General features: G+C 42.6%; 2 protein-coding genes and 1 pseudogene across 3 annotated transcripts; all 3 read left to right on the top strand.

The window, feature by feature from the left end:
* The first annotated feature begins 1,918 nt into the window (after nt 1–1,918).
* On the top strand, nt 1,919–5,590 carry LOC142368702 (E3 ubiquitin/ISG15 ligase TRIM25-like). The gene is made up of 7 exons (XM_075450896.1): nt 1,919–2,155; nt 2,687–3,046; nt 3,227–3,322; nt 3,657–3,890; nt 4,283–4,445; nt 4,535–4,594; nt 4,685–5,590. The coding sequence occupies exons 1-7, from the start codon at nt 1,919–1,921 to the stop codon at nt 5,212–5,214; spliced, it is 1,680 nt and encodes a 559-aa protein (XP_075307011.1). The 3' UTR covers nt 5,215–5,590.
* Nucleotides 5,591–7,280: 1,690 nt separating this feature from the next.
* Nucleotides 7,281–13,734, top strand: LOC142368983 (uncharacterized). Of its 2 annotated transcripts, none has more exons than XM_075451202.1 (7): nt 7,281–7,571; nt 9,974–10,104; nt 10,198–10,551; nt 10,751–10,987; nt 11,106–11,330; nt 11,685–11,760; nt 12,304–13,734. In XM_075451202.1, the coding sequence occupies exons 1-7, from the start codon at nt 7,394–7,396 to the stop codon at nt 13,386–13,388; spliced, it is 2,286 nt and encodes a 761-aa protein (XP_075307317.1). In that variant the 5' UTR covers nt 7,281–7,393; the 3' UTR covers nt 13,389–13,734. The 2 variants fall into 2 exon arrangements, with proteins under 2 accessions (XP_075307317.1, XP_075307318.1); XM_075451203.1 differs by having other exon boundaries at nt 11,703–11,760.
* Nucleotides 13,561–15,715, top strand: LOC142368703 (GTPase IMAP family member 7-like; annotated as a pseudogene).
* The last annotated feature ends 3,665 nt before the right edge of the window (nt 15,716–19,380 follow it).

Below are 19,380 nucleotides of genomic sequence, written 5' to 3' on the forward strand. Positions count from 1 at the left end.
CACCTGTGAATAGCCACTCAATCACCTGGTACTTTACATGTGAATAGTGACAGGTGTGGCCTAGGAGGCTGCTGCAGTCTGAGACTACAGAAAATCCAAAGATTTCTGTTCACTCTCTTTAAAAAGGGCCACCTATATAATTTATTTTAATATATATATATTTGAAAACTAGAAGTTTCAAGGTTTTTAATGGTGTCACGTATATGTTTCAATGACAAAAACTCACAGAGTTACAGATGTGTTTTTGGAGATGTGTAAAAAAATCCCGCCGGCGGGATTTAGACTCCAGAGTATTTGCATGTAGATGGGACAATGAATCCTCAAACCATCTGTGGATGGCACATGTTTGCACACAATTTGTGAGAAAAAAAAAAAAAAAAATTAATGTTTTTTTTTTTTTTTTAAATCAAAAGATTTCGCGACCCCCCTGCAGTACCTCCGCGGACCCCCTGTTGAAGACCTCTGCTGTAAATAACAAAACAAAGTATTTGGGACATATAATTACTGACTGAATGTGTGATGATGATGACATCTACAGGCATGTTATATGCACAAACTAACATGCTGGTGAGGAAGTTTCACTGGTGCACTGATAGTGTTCAAATTAGCCTGTTCAAGGCATACTGCACCCCCCTGTATACTGCCCCCCTGTGGGCTAAGTATAAAAAGGGTAGCCTGCAGAAACTTCAAGTTGCATATAATGATGGGCTGCGCATTCTACTTAAGAAGCCCAAGTGGAGCAGTGCAAGTGAACTGTTTTGTGGTGTAGGGGTCAACACATTCCATGCATTGTTGAGGAATTTAATGTATAAATTTATCTGCAGATTGGATGGTTCATGTAATCAAATTATTATGCTGGTGTCAAATCCTGCGCTTAGTGCGGTGCGATACCGGTCATACATGTGGAAACACTGGTACAAGTGTCTTTTATACGTGTGTTTCTGTTTGTCTTTATGCATTGTCTATGTACTGTGTTTTGATTTTTGAAAATGGACCCTGAGTCTGGAAATAAATAAAGTTGATTTTCAACGTGTTGAATCATTTAACAAAGGGGTCAAACTTTTTTTCAATCTGTAGCACAAGCAGTTTGTTGACGTAATAGGAACACTCTAATATGTCTTATGGAATGTCTGTTTAGCCCTTTGTGCAACTAGCATTTCTCACATGCATATTTCCACATTTCTAAAAACCTCACGTCTGTCCCAAATTACCCAAAGTAGGCATTCCCACATCCTCAATCATATTTTAATAAAGTGGGGCAGCTAAACCCGTTTCAAACTGAAAAACACCAAAAGAATTGAAGTGTTTATTTAGTTGTGCGAATAGACCACAAAGAAAACTACTTTAAACATGTCCGTGCTGATAACAGACTCAAACCCTTAACATAAGTCTTGATCAAATCTTTTGTCTCCGGCTTTGTCATGACCAAACGCTCTGAGACGTTGTGTGACGTCAGACCCCTGAGGGCAGGCATGTTTACTCACATGGCAGCCGGCTGTAAAAGTAATGGTGACTTGATTATTTTAGATCAGGAAATGATTGCAAGTGCTTTTATGTCACAACTCTCAAGATTTTAAAAAAGCTGAGACAGCAATAATGCAAAGTTAGGGAAACATCAATTTCCTCAAAAACAAACAATACAAACTATTTATGCGCTGGAATAGCAGGAAAAACTGCCACTCTATCATTTTGTCCGCCTGTTTATATCAGTGGGGATAATTTACAAAAACAACACATCTCTGTATAAAATGAAGGTTGCGGGACACTATCTTTAAACCCACAGCCTCCAAACATCTTTTCGGAATGAATGGAGTTACGTTGTTGTCGGGAGAGCCGCCCACAGGCACGTGGAGAGCTTCTCCCGCGAAAACGAATCTAATTAAGCCCCTCACTCTGCACGTGTGCAGGTCATCCAAACATGGCAGAGGAGCCGCTGCATCGAGGTGTTGCGACGGACAACATTCAGTTCTGGTGTGCGTTATGTCTGGATCTGTTAAAAGAACCCGTCACCGTCCAGTGCGGACACAGCTACTGCAGAATCTGCATTGAGACATGCTGGGACCATGAAGAGAATAAGGGGGAGTACAGCTGCCCTCAGTGCAGGCAGATCTTCCAGTCCCGCCCTGTTCTGGGGAAGAACACCATGCTGGCAGAGGTGATGCTTTTACACTTCCAGCTGTTTGCCACAGACTCATGAGCTCAGATAAGTTACGCTGTAGCACCACATTGCGGCTTAACAGTTGAATTATTGTTACTTTTATAAAAAAAAAAAAAAAAGTCATATCTATTTTAGTATCTGTTTTCGCAACATTAAATAAACATGCTTTAATTTATGTTCCACAAAATTAAATGGTGTGTTTTAAATTAAATTTGCTGTCCAAGTACCAGTTTTTTTTTTTTGTCCCGTTACAACTCAAACTCCTTAATATGTCGATAAAATGCTAAATGAATAGTCCTTGTACCTCAGAAGCCTTTAACTGAACGGAGTTGTAGCTTGTCTGACAGACTTCAGTGTTCCACATGGCCAAAAATAAAAAATAATTTAATATTGTATGTTTGAGATTGTGAGTCTTTTGAATAACAGGTTCTGCAGTGTGACTGTTGTTGAGCTCATATATGTGATATATGAAACCGTCCCACTTTGCAGGCTGAGATTCAGCAGTTTGTTTTTATTTGTTATTTTTAGGTTGTGGAGAACCTGAGCGGGCTGAGCACCCAGCAGTGCTCTCCCTGTGCCGGCCCTGCAGACGTGGCCTGTGATTTCTGCAGCAGTTCCAGACAAAGCGCGGCCTCCAAGTCTTGCCTGACGTGCTTGGCATCGTACTGTGCCGCTCACCTGAAGCCTCACTACATATTTCCCGCGTTAAAGACGCACCAGCTGGTCTCAGTTACGATCCCAGTAAAGGAGAAGGTGTGTACGCAGCACAACAGGCTGATGGACATCTACTGTAAGACGGACAAGAGGTGTATCTGCTGCCTGTGCTCTATAGAGCACCACAGCCGCCATTCCAATGTGTCGGCTGCGGCAGAAAGAGCTGAAGAACAGGTATGATGGGAGACACAGCAGAGCACAGTGAACATGACACAGGAACGTGTTTGTGCTGAATGTAAAAACCTGCATGCATTTTCGCAGCTTTTGAAAACCTGGTCCGAGTTTTTAGAACCAGTAATTCTCTCTGGATTAAACCGGCCACATTCAAGTTGTTGCACAAACGATTTCTTTCAGGAACTGCTGGTCATGAACCAAAAGAAAGTCCAGAAGAGACTCCAGGAGAGGGAATGCGAACTGAATGAGCTGGTTCAAGCTCTGAAGGAATTTAAGGTGTGGAATGGGACAGCAGGTTATGTATTCCAACATCAGCTACGCTGTAGCTTATGGCGTAGCTTCGGATTTAATGCCTCTGTAATCATTTTTCTGCTCGCTCCTTCAGTCCATGTGTGGACTCAGTTGAGTAACGCAGAAAATTAATGTTGCTTAACACGTAAATGAATGTTGTGTAACGTGTTGGTTTGCCCCCGTAGTCATAAAATGGGAGTTGCTGCCAGTAAGTTTTGCTTTCAGTGGTCTTTTTCTGGTTTGGAAAATGGTTGAAAATGAACCACAGTGAAAGTTAATGAGAGAAAAGTCTTGTTGTGTTTGGTGTATGTGCAAGCAGAGCTGCTGCCAGACTGCAGTGAAGTCCATTGACGACCTCATGGACGAGCTGATCTCCTCCATTCAACGAAGGCGACTTTTAGCAAAGCAGCTGATGGGATCCCAGGAGAACATCGCCGTCGCTCAGGCTGAAGAGCTGCAGCTGCAGCTGGAGGCCGAGATCGCCAAGCTGAGAAAAAGAGACGCCGACCTGGACCAGCTTTCTCAAACCACCGACCACATTCATTTCATTCAGGCAGGCCACGTTTTTACTGTCAGTTTACATGCAGAACTTGCGTAACATTTCTTTAGGACAAAGCCTAAAAGCGGGCTTTGCATCTTATGACTTCTGGCTAAATTAAGACCGCAGACTTCTCAATAAAACATACTTTTCCGTTCCTATTGTCACACGGTGAAACAGCAAAGCATTCTGAGACTGCTGCTCTGCTCTGATCAGATCCTGACTTGTGTCAGGTTTAAATGTGTTTTTCCATTAAAATGGGAACTGCACAAGACTTGATAGCCCTGTAAGTTGTCTGCTCCATCACTCTTTCACAAAAAAAGACTGCATATATTAAGCAGACGAGTATCTTCTTCCAGTATTATTCAATAATTTTTTTTTTTTGTCTCGGACTTACTGACCCGCAGACTTTCCAGTCTCTGTCCGCCTCACGTGAATCTCCAGACTTGCCACCCGGTGCCGTTGTTCGTCCTCGCCATTCGATGGAAACGGCGACTAAGTGTGTGTGCGAACTGAAAGGTGACATAGAGGATCTCATAAAGAAGACATGGCCCAAGATCTCTGCCAGAGGTATGTGAGAGAAATTGTAGTTCATGAACGGTGCTCTCTTTCATGTTGTGTGGGATTCAGAATCTTTTTCTTTTCCCCTCTGTCGACAGTCTGTGCTGTAGGTGTTGTACTGCCACCTAAGCCAAAGACCAGAGAAGAGTTTTTACACTGTGAGTACAAAATTAAATCTTAATAATGAACTGAACACCAGATGAGTGATATTAATGTTGCCCCGTGTTCCTGCTTTGCTTTTCTAACAGACTGTCGCACCTTAACGCTGGACACCAACACTGTTCACAGATGTCTGTCCATCTCTCAGCAAGGCCGGCGGGTGACGAGTCATATCTGGCCGCAACCTTATCCCCATCACTCTGACAGGTTTACGGATGTGGGGCAGGTGCTGTGCAGAGAGGGTCTGTCGGAGCGATGCTACTGGGAGGTCAGCTCAAGATGTCGTTTGTGGGAGGTGGCAGTGGCTTACAAAGACATCAGCAAAGCGTCAGACGACTCGGCGTTTGGAAAGAATAAGAAGTCGTGGAGCTTAAAGTGCGCCCCAGGTGCTTACGCTTTCCGACATAACGCAGCAACCAGAAAAGTGCGGGGCCCTGCATCCTCCAGGATTGGAGTGTACCTGGATTATAAGGCAGGCGAGCTGTCTTTTTATAGCGTCTCTGACAAGATGACTCTGCTCCACAAAGAGCAGACCAGCTTCACTCAGCCTCTCTATCCAGGCCTCTGGCTGAGAGATGGATCAAACGTTGAGAGCGCAGAAGTGATGAAGCTATGGTGATGAGGTCACTCTTTGGGCTGTAAACTGAGTCAATATTTTCCCACAAACGCCACAATTGAACATGTGAGAGGACGTTTTTGGCCTCAGCAGAAACGGCGACCTGTGATCGATGTTTCAGTTGAATAAGTCGACGTATAGTTACTTATATTCAGTTTGATCTGCTCTTGCATTCAAACTCCCAGTATTCAGCAAGACAAACGGAGTGTGTTCCACAGTAGTGATTAGCGTGATTTGATTTTAAATGCTCCAGTGTGGTTTCCAGCCAGTCCCACAGTGTTATGGCCCTGAGTTCCCAACTTTTTGGAGTTCTTATTTGTTTTAAGCAGCTGCTCAGAAAAAGTCGGCTCTCCTTACCACATCTACCGTCGGTGTTAAAAACCCACCTTTTACTTTTTTTTTAATGTGCATGTAGAAATTGTTATTTTTGTCTTTGTCATTTTTAAGAGAAATAAATGAATAAATATGCATACTCGGCGTATGAGTTTATTTGATATGTGAGTGTATTTTTGGCCAATTAACAGTCTTAAGTGTATACGAATCTTATAAAGTGTAAATGTCTATTAAAGCCGAGTCTTTAGCAGCGTAATGATGGGGGGAATATTTCCCTGTCTGTATTAGTTGAATCATCCACATGAAAACCCAGGTAGGGAGTAGATGGCGTCTCAGCTGACGCAACACTGGTCGACCTTTACACTCTGTAGCCCCGGCCAAGAGATTGATAATTAGTCTGACAGTAACTCCACTACTACAACAGGTTTATATGATGATTTGATATCATTTGTTAAGGAGCCTTAATTTTCTCGTATGTTTGGAAAGCAGCATAAAGCTGGTGTTTGATTGCTGTAAAAATGTGACACACTTACCAATGCCACTTCAGGCAACTTCCATACCTTTAGCATATATAGTCTTGACAAAATATAATTGCACATAAGGAACACTGGAATAGTCCTGCTAGAATGGAGTAACTGGTTTTATTAGTTTCAAAGACATAGGTAAAATACATCTGCTGGATCAAACGGTGTAAATCCAATTGATCAGTTTGAGGACTAAATCGGCACAGGACTTTTAGTTCATCATTTATATTTGAGAATTCAATATTTCAGTTTTAATTCATGATTCATACACATTTATTTATATATATATATATATATATATATATATATATATATAAAAGTGGTATTTCAGAGGTCTGCTGCAATAAATGACATGATTAAGTTTTCTATTGAATTACAGGGAGTTTGATCCAACAAAAAGGACAGAGTAATATTCGCACGTTATGGTTAACAGTGTTGCTTATGAAGGTCAGACAGACGGATGACAGCCCGTCCCACCACCGTGGTGAAGTTGGTTTGATATTGGATATTCGACAGATATTCACAATAAGGAAATAAGGTGTCTTTTTTTTTTTTCAATACCTCCCAAGCCATGTGACCTATTGACTCCAAACCAATGCAGAGTAGTTCTCCTATGTAGTACCAACCATAGACACCTCAATTTGAAGTAATAGTTTGCATCCTCTATTTTTTTTTAAGAATTCCATTTATTTCTTGTGGAAAACAGCTTTTAGCTCAATAGCTTCCATTTTATGGAACCCAAACACCCCAAACCAATGAAGAACTGTGCTGCTATGTGGCACTAATCCTGCCAGTGTCCTTTCCTATGCTGAATTTTGCTGGGGAGGTAGCATAAAGAAGAGGGACGTTGGATGACTTGACAGGCTGGTAAACAGAGCTATAGTTGACATAGAGCTAGTCCATACTTCTCAATAAATTCTATTTAACAACAGTGACAGCTTTGCACTGATTATATCCCTACACTGTTTACTTTTTAAAAAATCATATAAAATAGAGTGTGCATACAATTGATGTAAAAAAAGGTGTGTGTGGTTGGTACTACATAGGAGAACTACTCTGCATTGGTTTGGAGTCACTAGGTCACAAGGCTTGGGAGGTATTGGAAAAAAATACACCTTATTTCCTTATGTCGAATATCCAATTTCAAACCAACTTCACCACGGTCGTCCCACCCACAGCATCAGCTGACGCTTGTTTTGCAGTTGCTCTCAGTTATCAGCACAGCTCTGCGTGGAACGGACACGGAGCTGTGATACTGTAAATCTGTCGCTCAACAAAGTGCTGCATTCAGCGGAAGTTCGGCTTCTTCCCCTTTCCTGCGGACGATGGATGATATTCACCAGTACCCCGTTTTCTTCGAGTGCCACAAGCCTCTCGGGGAGCAGCAGGTGAAGAAAGTGGAAGCATATTTCCGTGTTCGACGCAGATCCGGCGGAGGAGAGTGCGCTCCACTGAGGACTGTGGCTGACAACGTCTACTGTCTAACTTTCCGATGTCAAAAAGGTACAGTAAAGATACGCTCAGTTATCTGCTCATACTTAAATCTGCTCTTTTCATTATTTTATGACGGGGGTCGTCTTATCCAAGAGGAACCCTGTCCATCCAACTGTAGGTACATTAATCCCATTTCTTTGAAAACTCTCTTTACAAAGACTGGATGGGCCAAGTTTAAGTGCTTAATTTGCAAACGAGACTGCACAATAAATCATAAAGCAGGTCAAAACTGGTGTGGAAGCGCTTTTAAAGAAAGTGGGAATTTCCGCGGAAAACGAAACCAAAGTCACTGACTTGTGACTTTCCAGTTTTCATGTTCACGAACTCTTATCTGTAACATGGTAAACCTGACAGATATGAAACTAATGTAGCATGTAAATATTGATTTGATTTTTCACCTGCATTAATTCACCTTTGTGTTGATATCCCTGTTTATTTACTCAGCCATCTATCCTTTTTTATTTGATTTGTCTCTTTTCGTTTTGGACTTCTTTCGTCATTTCTGACTCCCCGTGTTTATTCCTATGAAATGTTCCCGTTTCTATTTTCCTTCTCCTTTTATTGGCAGCAATATAATTTCCATTAATCCCTGCGTGTCGACAGGCCTTGTATGTGCTTCCTTCCTTCCTTCCTGTAAAACCGAGGCGGAGAAATGTCAATCCTCTATTTTAGGCAATGAGTGATTAGGTAAAGTTAAATAAATACAAAATACCGTAGCCTATTTCTATATTCTTGGAATGTTGATTTGCAATTTTAAAACACCCATGGTGTTAATCTTATTGTGCCCATATCCATTGCCTTGCGCAGTGCAATATTGTTACATGCGATAAGAGAAGAAGAAAACAAAACAAACAAACAAAAAAAACACCATTACAAAAAAGTTTGCCATTCGGGTAAAGTTCTAATGCAAGTGAGATGATCTCAGTTTTGAATGCAGACTCGCAGTGATATCCTGTTTATGAGGTAAACAACGTGCACATGAACTCAGTGCCCCCAAAGGATGGTGATAACTGTGAACACAATGTCAATGATTAGCCTCAACATTATAACCACCTGCCAATATGGAGTAGGTCCTTCTCATGCTGCCAAAAGTGCTCTGACCAGTCAGGGTGTGGGAAAAAAAACCACTGAGGGTGCCCCATGTTACTGGAATGTTAAAGAGATAGTTTGCCTCTTTTGACATGAAGCTGTATGACATCCCATATTAGCAATATTATTTATGAACATTGACTTACCCCCCGCTGCGTCCTGTGAGCCGAGTTCCAGCCTTGGTTTGGCGTTGATGAAGGTAGTCCGGCTAGTTTGCTAGGGTCCCGAAAATAAAGCGTCTTGCTTCTCAAAACAATATGCGTTAAAAAGAGTAATACATTTGCATCACAAAATCGTTCATCCAGAAAAAGTCAGACCTCACAATCGCTTGGCGCTATTTCTCTCTTCCTTCGTATCACTACGGGCTGTGTAAACTGTGCAGACCGAAGTGCAGACCGAGCAGTCGCCTGCTTCCGAGCAGCAAACACCGTAACAGGTTTGGCTATCGGCAGGTGGCTGTACGCAGTGATACAAAGGGAGGCAAAAATAGCGCCAAGCGATGTGAGGTCTGACTTTTTCTGGAGGGACGATTTTGTGATGCAAATGTATTACTCTTTTGAACGCATATTGTTTTGAGAAGCAAGACACTTTATTTTCGGGACCCCAGCCAACTAGCCGGACTACCTTTTGTCAAGGCAAAAACTCGGCTGGAACTCGGCTCAAAGGACGCAGCAGGGGGTAAGTCAATGTTCATAAATGATATTGCTAATATGGGATGTCATACAGCTTCATGTCAAAAGAGGCGAACTATCCCTTTAACAGTTGATCCTTAAAGGCCTTTGGGTTTTTGGATGACATCTCTGTGAATTGAGCTTCCTTCCACAGATGGCACCAGTCCCAATCAGATTGTTATCTGAGGTGCTTTGAAAACCTTTGATGCCTTATTTGATTCCTTCCTCCAGTTATTCCAGCTGCTGCTGCCGGGGAATGCTGTTGCCACATGTGGACTGACTCTTTTCTTGGAGGACTTTGCTTATGATCAAGATCAGCAGTGTCACTCATTTTACCTGTTAATGGTCATAATGTTGTGGCTGATCGGCTTATAAGAGCTTTGTCACAGATATCTTGGAATCAAAATATATGTTGTCTGACATGTACAGTGTCCAAGAGGAAATTAAATCAGTATTTTTCAATTGTTTCCAAAATGTGACTCCATGTGTCCACAGCAGCCATTTTAAAGAATAACTGTCGCGGCTCATATAAATGATTAGGTTCATTCTTGTCTCTGTGTGGTAGTTATGCATAGCATGACATGAGAATAAATGTATTCTTTAGGTCATGTTTAATGCTTGAAATAACAAATGTGACACATTCTGTTTTAGATCAGCAGGAAGTCCTAAAGAGATCCGAGCATGCTGTGGCGCTCGCAGATGGTCGCCTGGTGTTCACTGTCCGGGGCAGCTGGGAAGCTCCCACCCCCTCTAACAGCACCACCCCCACAGCTCCAGAAGGGGTCAGTGCAATTTCGTCAAGGTTTCTCTGATCTGACACATGTCAGTCACTGAGAACAGTAAACTGTTAAGATTTGAATGTGTTTTCGATGCAGGACCCTCAGTCCATTCCTGCCTCAGCTGCTTCATCAAGTGGTGAAGATTGTGAGCTACAACCTAACGATCAGCCATCGACCTCCCCGAAGGAAAGGCCCAGTGCTGAGGAAGACCAGGAGGAAGAGCTGACCTCTGAATGCTCCTCTGCCCAGATTCACCCAGATGAGGAGAGGGCTAATTCTGGAGCTGTTGGTGAAATTAGTAACGTTGGAACTGGAAAGGATATACTTGATGGCTATTACGAGTACCACAGTGAGGAGAGTCCAGATCAGGAGTTGTTCGATGCAGTTCCTGAAGCCTCTGGAGGCCGAGTCTGTGTAGAGATTGTTCAGGGGACCATCGAGACCCAACAGGTGAGAAATACCTTGCAAAACTTAAAGTGGTGTGGATGTCTGATTTTAAATCATCAGGTGACAGGAAGCATCTCTCAAAATAGATCATGCTGTTCTCTATCTGCACATCTACCATTTCCTTCTTATAAAGCTATGCAAACACACAGTTTCTGACTAATTTGCTGTTCAATCTGCACCACATGTCCTGTTCTTCTTTCAGGTTGATGTCATGGTATCACCCATGGTTCTCCATGATCCTCTCTCTACCCGAATTGGTAACATTTTGAATGAAATCGTCGGTCCTCAGCTGACTTCAAGGTTTCGAGCAGAAGAAAGAGATGAATCGATGCCTGGCGACTCAGTGCCGGTGGAGGGGTTGCCTGGACTTCCATCTCATGCAGTGTTCTTCGTCAACCTCTGTCGCTGGGATAATGATGAAAGTGGATCTTCAGTCCAGGTGAAATTACTGGGCATTTCTGTGAGAATTTCTTGTCGTGAGAGCAGTGTGCGTGGGGCGTGTTTCCATTAAGCTGTGTGCATGCCCTTGAAGAATTCTGGATGTTTACCTTTTACAGGTGCTGCGAGTGGGCATCAGCAACATCCTGACTGCCTGTGAGAACAGAGGGTTTGGATCTGTCGCTTTTCCGGTGCTCGGGTCTGGGCTTGCCCTTCGTTTTCCTGACACTGTGGTAGCCAAGGTGTTACTGGAGGAAGTTAATAGATTTGAACAGGGCCGAACCAACAGCTCACCGCTCCTGGTCCGCATTGTCATATACCCCAATGATGACGAGGCTTATGAGGTAATTAATGCATGGTGCCACTAATTATTAGCAACTGAAGAGTTTACAAAGTCCTTTTTTTTTTGCTTATTATAGAGTTAGTTTCCAGATGATTTGGATTCTTTTTGTGCTACGGCACAGGTCGTAGCAGTGCAATATAGTTTTTCAAGTTTTCAAGTCGGTCATCTTTCATCAGGGACACCTTAAAATAACTCTGTGTAAAATTGTCTTTTAAGGCCATAATCCGACGTTTGAGTAGATAAGCATTATGGTTGGAAAGAGCTTTTTATATTAAACATCAGGTGATGTTTCTGTCTTTATCAGTGAATGTATCCGGGAACTGATGTTAAACCCTGTACATTCTTGTCTCTCCAGGTCTTCACATCTGTTCAGAAAGCTTTGAAATGCAAAGAGTTCGTCGATGACTATCAGCAACAAGATCAAGGCAAAGGTGGGTGTAGCCCTAAGAGACCCAAGAGAGAAGATGAGTGTAAGAGAAGGTTAATGGAGAGGTTTAAAAAGGAAAAGTTTATACATTCTTTTTAAGTTTCAAAGGAGACTTGCAGCACATTAGGTGGAATGAAAACAACTGTGTGAATCACGTTCGACTTGGCAAAGATTAATATGCCGTGACTCACCAGCTGTTTCAAGTCATTCCATAAGAAGAGTTCTCTCCATTTTCTCCCATATCAAGGTTTGTATCAACTTAGGACAACTTCTACTGAATTACAACCACTGGCAACGTAGCCTGTACCTGATTCCTTTTTCTTTCCTTCCATCTCTATAAAGATCACTTAAAATTAGCTTTACTAATGAATGGAAACCTGGCTGTGAAGGCAATAATGTAGTGGATCAGGTCTTTTTATTAGTGCTTCTTGAATTAAACCAAAGCATACTTCATGCAATGGCTATTGTTTCCTCCAAAGTAAAAGGGATATAGCTTGCTTAAAAAAAAAAAACTCGTGTACTGATCAGAGTCATTATTCTCCTCTAGTGTCAACCACAAAGAGGCTCATCCTGCTGGGGAAAACTGGATCAGGGAAAAGTTACCTGGGCAACACCATTTTTGGAGAAAATCTTTTTGAGGTAAACCATACTCCAAACTCTGGGACCAAGAAATGCCAAGCGGAGACCAGGGCCATCGATGGAAGCAGCATCACTTTGATCGACACCCCTGGTTTTTTTGACACCGAGTCTGAGGAGGATGTGCAGCCTGAGATAATGCGTTGTATCACAGAGTGCGCTCCTGGGCCTCATGCTTTTCTTATTGTACTTAGGGTGGACAAATTCTCAAAGCACGAGCAGGAGGTCATAAATACAATACTGAAAAATTTCTCAGAAGGTGCGTTACAGTACGCCGTGATTGTCTTCACTCACGGCAACCAGCTCCCCAAAGGGATGAAAATTGAAGAGTTTGTCAGTCAGAATGAGAAATTGAATGATCTGGTGAAGAGGTGTGGTGGCCGGTGTCATGTCTTTGACAACGTAAACTGGAAAAACAAACAGCAGAACAGCTACAGGAGCAACCAGTTCCAGCTGGAGGCGTTACTTCAAACAATAGACAAGATGGTCGTGGAAAACAGCGGGCGCTACTACACCAATGGCCTTCTGCAGAGTGTGGAGAGAAAAATACAGATACGGGAAGCGCACATAAGAGAGTCATCAGGAAACTTGACCCCAGAAGAGGTCAGAAAACAGGCCAAAACAGATGTGTCCAATGATTTTATGATCTGCCTGACAGGTGCAGCAACGGGAGCTTTGTTGGGGGCTTTCTTCGGTGTGGCAAGCATGGTTAAACATGTTCTACGCTTTGTGAGACCAGCAGAATTATGGAAGTCTGCGAAAAAGATACCGGCTCTAGCGGGGCCAACAGCAATGGCAACAGCAGGAGGAGAGGTAGCACTGACTACTGCCGTTGTTGCTGGTGTGGCACTAACAGCCATGGCTGCAGCTGGAGCAGTAAAAGGTGGTACTGTTGGACGTGATGCAGCAAAGGGAGCAAAAAATCCAATGGAGGCAATGAAAATGGCAGCAGAAGCTGTCATGAAGGAGGGAACTTCGGAATTTAATAGGATTTAACGGATGTGTCATTTACTTGCATCTCATTCTGTGCCTTTGACTCTTATCGGGGGAACACCTGTGCATCTGCTTTTTTAAAAAAATATTCAGTCAGTCATCCTGCAGCAGTGCAGTCCATCCTGGACAATCCAAACATGCATAGTTTGTGATCCGGTGGAACTCAAGAGTCCATATGCAGTCAACAAATCTAAATCTAAAGTAAATGATACGATGCATTTTATTGTGGACATAGGGAAATTGTTTTGCTGCCATCACATTGATAAACAAGAGCAAGTAGAACAGCTTCACATCCTCTATTAGTTATATCACAACTTTACTGATCCTGATTAAAGTATCTCAAAAACTATTTCAAAACTTGCCATGACGTCTTCTTGTAGTAAACTGTAAGAACTGTGGGTGGATCACTTTTATGTCTACGGCTTTCACTGGGGTTCTTCTACTTATTTGCAAGTAAAAGCCTTTACTCAAACTGGATCCATTTCACATACCATTTTGGTCTCCTAGTGTTGACCTCAAGAAGGATTGTTCTGTTGGGGAAAACTGGAGTTGGGAAAAGCAGCCTGGCTAATACCATGTTGGGAGAAGATGCGTTCAAGATAAGTCATTCTCCAGATTCAGAAGGAAGTCCAACTCGAGCAAGAAGCAAGTGTGTCAGCGGAAGAAATCTCACTCTGATTGACATGCACAGTGTTTTTGGCACATGTGGGTCTGAGGACTCTCTTAAGACTGAGATAGTTCGGTGTCTCACAGAGTGCGCTCCTGGGCCTCATGCTTTTCTCATTGTGCTTAAAGTGGAGAAATTCACTGAGCAAGAGAAAGATGTCGTAAAAAAAATCTGCCAGTATTTTTCTGAAGACGCTCTGAAATATGCTGCAGTTGTCTTCACTCATGGAGACCAGCTACAGGAGGGAATGAGAATTGAGTAATTTGTCAGCTTAAACAAAGAGCTGAATGATGTGGTGAAGAAATGTGGAGGCAGGTGCCGCGTTGTCGATAACAAATACTGGAAGCTCCACAGCGAAGATCCCTACAGGAGCAATCAGTTCCAAGTGGAAGAGCTCTTCCGTACAATAGACAAGATAAGTGAGGCAAACGATAGAAAGTGTTACACCAATCATATGCTGAAAGACGTGAAAAACGAAATACAGAAGCAGGAAGAAGACATAACGCAGGCATCAGGAAATGTGTCAACTGAGGAAATCAGAAAGAGGGCGAAAACCAACGTGCTCAATGAGTTAATGGTCAAATTAGCGTGTGCAGAAACTGGCGCAGTTTTAGGAGCTTTACTTGGTGTGGCAGGAATTACATCCACTGGTAAAAATGTACAAGAAAATTCAGATGTTGCAGCGCTGGTATCAACAGACCCACAAAAGGCATCAATTGTGTCTGCTGCTTTCGGTGGGATTGTAAAAGGAGGTGTGGCGTTATATCATGCTGCTGCAGGAGCAGAAACTACAAGGGATGCGTTTCAGAAAGCCATGGATGCTGTTTGGAATGAGTCCACGTCGAGTTTAGGATTTGGGGGTGCAGAGGGGCAAAGCGATGATTAGAGTACACATAAAAATAACAGGGATGTGCTGATGTTTTTATCAGGGCTGTAAATCGCTTCAAAATATTTCATTGTGATTTAACATGAGATTGTTTGTAATTAACTCGTGATTAATTGTAAAATAATCCCACGTACATATTTGTTCTGAATGCACCTTAAAGGGATATTTTCATCAACACATGAGGAGACAAATATATCTATTCTTGTAGCATTCCACAATAAATTGTCCAGACAAATACTGTCCAGGACATTCTTCAGCAATCTCAGAAATATATGTTGAAAGCTCATCATGCCAAACTCAATCCCAGCAAGCCACAACAGAAGAGCAATTGACCTGATATCAGATACCCGATATCAGTTTGATATTACTTATAAACTAAACAGATTTTTTACATCCATATACAGCGCAATGAGCTGGCCAAAGAGCTGTGGGCGGGGAAAGGGAGTTTTGGCATAGCCATATATGGGCTCTGGGAGGAAACAACCTCCACGTCATAAGCGGCGGCTTTCCCGATCGGGCCATCTGCATGGTCACATTACCAAAGGTGGAGATTAATTTCCAGTGCATGGTTTAGGTCTATAGTCATTTTTAGCCACTGGGGGACCGCAGGCAGGCTAGAGGAACTCATATTAATGTTAAACAACCTTAAAAAGGGAAAATTTCATGCCATGGGACTTTTAAGCTTTTTTTTTCTTTTTCTCTGATCTGGTTGTTTGTACTACAATAACATTTGGGTTTTGCACTGGCTGTTCATACCATTAAAAGGCTTCAAATTCAGTTTCAGTCTGAATGTCTGTGATGTAGAAAGGAGACAGTAACTTTACATGCAGAAGTAGCCAAACTATTTTCCAACTCAGCTAATCTCCTGTCATTCTGGTTGCACGGCCCGTTCATACCCTCCAACCGGAGAGATTATTGTTAGCCCAATTAAAAATAAGAAACTATTTCAAACTGTAACTTCCAAGCTACAGGTACCTCCCTAAAGCCACCTGGGACTATTTATTCATCTTCTTTTTTTTTTTTTTTTTTCAAATTTGGACTTTTACTGCTCATCCTGATATTTAACATTTTAGATAAACACATGAGACTTTTCTGAAATCCTTAGAAAATATTGCCTTGATTTGCTAAAGTGAGACAGACCACTGGCACACTTATATTAGTCAGTAAAAATCCCCTCATTACAAATCTTTAAAAATCAAATGAAACAATGGGGTGAAAAGGAGTAGCCTACCTAAGAAATCAGAAAAAGATCTGAATAAAGAAAACATCAGGCACAGCTCTGCCATTCCTGCACAAGAGAAACATTTTCAACATGTTGAATCATTTAACAAAGGGGTCAAACTTTTTTTCAATCTGTAGCACAAGCAGTTTGTTGATGTTACACGACTTGCACACATTGAAGACTTCAGTGGTGTAGAAAACGTAGAGTTTTATTACTTCACCGGTGGGACAGGTAAAACATAACAAGCTGTAGGTATCTTAGCATCTCACGTACATCCACACTGAACGAGAGCGTCTCCTTCCTTTTTCGTTTTCACACACTCTTCTTCTGAAAGGTTTGCTACTCAGTGTCACAGCTTATACTGCCACCTATTTGCGAGTGCAATAATACTTTTCACAATAAATTGTACAATTAACTGACTATATAAACATAGTGAAGTCTTATTCCAGATTCAAATGTTGTCCTCAACACAAGCATTAATTTTGCAGTACACCCGTAGTTCTAGAATATAATAGCAAACTCATACAAGGGTCGAGGTATAGCATTGTACGTTTTGGCTACTGGGACTTCATCAGTTAACTTAATGTCCATTTTTAAGTTTTTGATGTATCCAACTTCATCTTTATTTCTGGCGAATGTACCTGATTCCTCACAGAGAACTTGTTTAATCAGTGCTTGTTGTTCACAGGTCAAGTGGTCCAAATTAACAGGTGGATCAATCCCGTTTTGACTGAGCAGCTGTATTTGTCCTCCTAGAACTACAACAAATGTGCGGCCTGTTTCGACAGAGTAAATAACATTCTCACTCGTAGCTCCCTGAATAAGGTTTAACAGTGCTACTGCCTTCCCTGATCCTAGTCTTAGTGATTTACTCTTTCACTTAGCTGAACCTGGTCCTCTCTCTCCCTCATTATCTCCACAATGGCATTAAACCCTATTATAGGTTTTGAACAATAGCCGCTTTCGGACTGTAGGAACCTTTGGCAGTTCCTATAACCTTTTAATCCACGGGGCCGTTTTCTCCCGCATTCGGAAATACAGGAACTCAGGACCAATTTCAGATAGATGCTTATCAAACCCCCCCGCCTATTTGGGGGTCTCTAATCTTGCTTATTTATCAGGCTGGATATAGATATTTAGATACTGTAGCTGGCTAGTTAGATATAGGCCTATACTTTAAATAAGTCTTTGATACGTTTTGCTTTACTTTATAACAGCATTTAACCTTCAGAAATAAAATGCAGATGATGGCGCGTTCAACTTAGCCTACCTCCACATGTCTTTTATAGTCATTAAGTCCGCCGTGAGTAATACTGAAGTCACTATTGCATACAGTGCACCTCGCCACAATGTCATCATTCTTCACCTTCACCAGACATGGATACACTTTAGTATATTCTGCTGTAAAATGAGTCTTATATTTTCGTTTTTTTTACTCGAGGATTCACCCTCTGCCATTTGGCAGGATGCACAGTTTTGAGTGGTAACTTAGGGGATTGTCAGAGAGTAAATCGAAGCCCTCCCACACCGAACGTTATTGGTTTCAGCACGGCCTCTGACAAGCAGTCTCCCTGAACGCTCGTTGAACAGAGCATCGCTTTGGACAGATACGCACAGATTTCACAAGCAACCTCTCCTCACACCCTTCTCTCTCTCTCGTGCCTGCGCAGTCGATACGTGCATGGTGCACGAGTTATTGTGTTGCCTGCACGGTCTTACTCGCATTGAAAAAAAAAAAGACACTCCCTCGCATAGTCTAAAATCCGGGATATTTTATCCGACTCGCGGGCATCCGTGATTAACTATCAATATCAGGGAGACTCCCGGAACTTCCGGGAGACTTGGGATGTCTGGCTCCTTCTCTGAGGTCGGGTCTTTTCATGGTTCTATAGGAACACATCTGACGGAGGTGTGTGGTGGTCGGTAGCTACGCCCCATGTCATGCTATCACGGCTGAAATGTTTACTCATACGACACAGACACAACCACTGCGTGTTTAATAAGTTAAACTTACACGTTGTCTCCTTTGTCTGCAGCGCTCTGCTCTCCTTTCTTCCTTCATGAAATGAAAAAGTATCGACTGCGCTCGATCCTTCGTCTCCTGACTCTCTGTGAGCTCTTCCAGCCTCAAAATTAGACGCCTGATGTGATTAATATCACCATCATGCAGACCATGAACACGGTGGCCTCCCCGCTCTCCATATTAGCTTCTTTGCGGTGTTTTTTCTTCTCTCCTTACTTTTACCGGGTTTTGTTTTGTTGTTGAATGTGGCGCTAAAGTAACATGTTGTCGCTGACGCAGACGGCTGCGTGCACCGCATCATTCCCGACCTGGTCCCGACTCATGTGCGAATGCAGACTGAAACAGTTCTGCTGGGGAAGGACAGTTATCAGAACGGAATTCGAGGAGGACCGTTCCTATAACTGCGTTCTTAGAACGGCTCTGTCCGAAAGCAGCTAGTCTCCCTGGTCACTAGTGCTGGAACTAGTATCTCATCAGAGCTTGTTGTTTTAGCTTTTGGATTACAAAGACTGGGACTAACCCCAACCCAGCCCTGAAAAGGTATTTCTGAGCCGTTGGCAGCTCTTAAATCCAGCAGTTCATCATCATTTAACAGGTCGCTGATAGGGTTGATTCTGGCATCTGGTACGTTTTGAGTCCTCCATGCCTCACTCCATGATGGACACTTGTGCTCCTGTGTCCCACAGGGCTTGAGACCGGCTTTACACGACAACGCTCTCGTGTGAAACCGTCAAAATATTTTATCAGATGTGCCTTTCGTTTAGACGGCGACAGCGTTTTTGGGGCTTAAAAACGGAAAAAAATGAACCCACCCTCCAGAGTGGAAATCTTAAAGACGCTCCACCGTCGTGTTCCCGTCTAAAGGATTGAAAACGCAAATGTGTGCTCTGAGCTGCTCACGATGGGGATCCTCGCATACGCGTTGACGTCATAACCATGTACAGTACAGCCTAACAATGACAAACATGTCGGATTATTTCCATCAGTCAGACATTCAAGTTGTCTTAGCTGCTTTGATAGCTATTCAGGAGTCCTTTCAGCAAATAAGCCGAGTAATTACAGATATATGAGAACAGAGAAGGCGAATTAATTACCTACGGCAATTGCCATGTTCTGGTTTACGACTGTGGGCTATTTCCTATTTCGCGCTACTACGGAGAGAAGTAGAAGGAAGTTTCAACGCATGCGCGCGCTCTT

This window comes from Odontesthes bonariensis, chromosome 19 (assembly GCF_027942865.1).
Source record: "Odontesthes bonariensis isolate fOdoBon6 chromosome 19, fOdoBon6.hap1, whole genome shotgun sequence".
Classification (NCBI taxonomy): Eukaryota; Metazoa; Chordata; class Actinopteri; order Atheriniformes; family Atherinopsidae; genus Odontesthes; species Odontesthes bonariensis.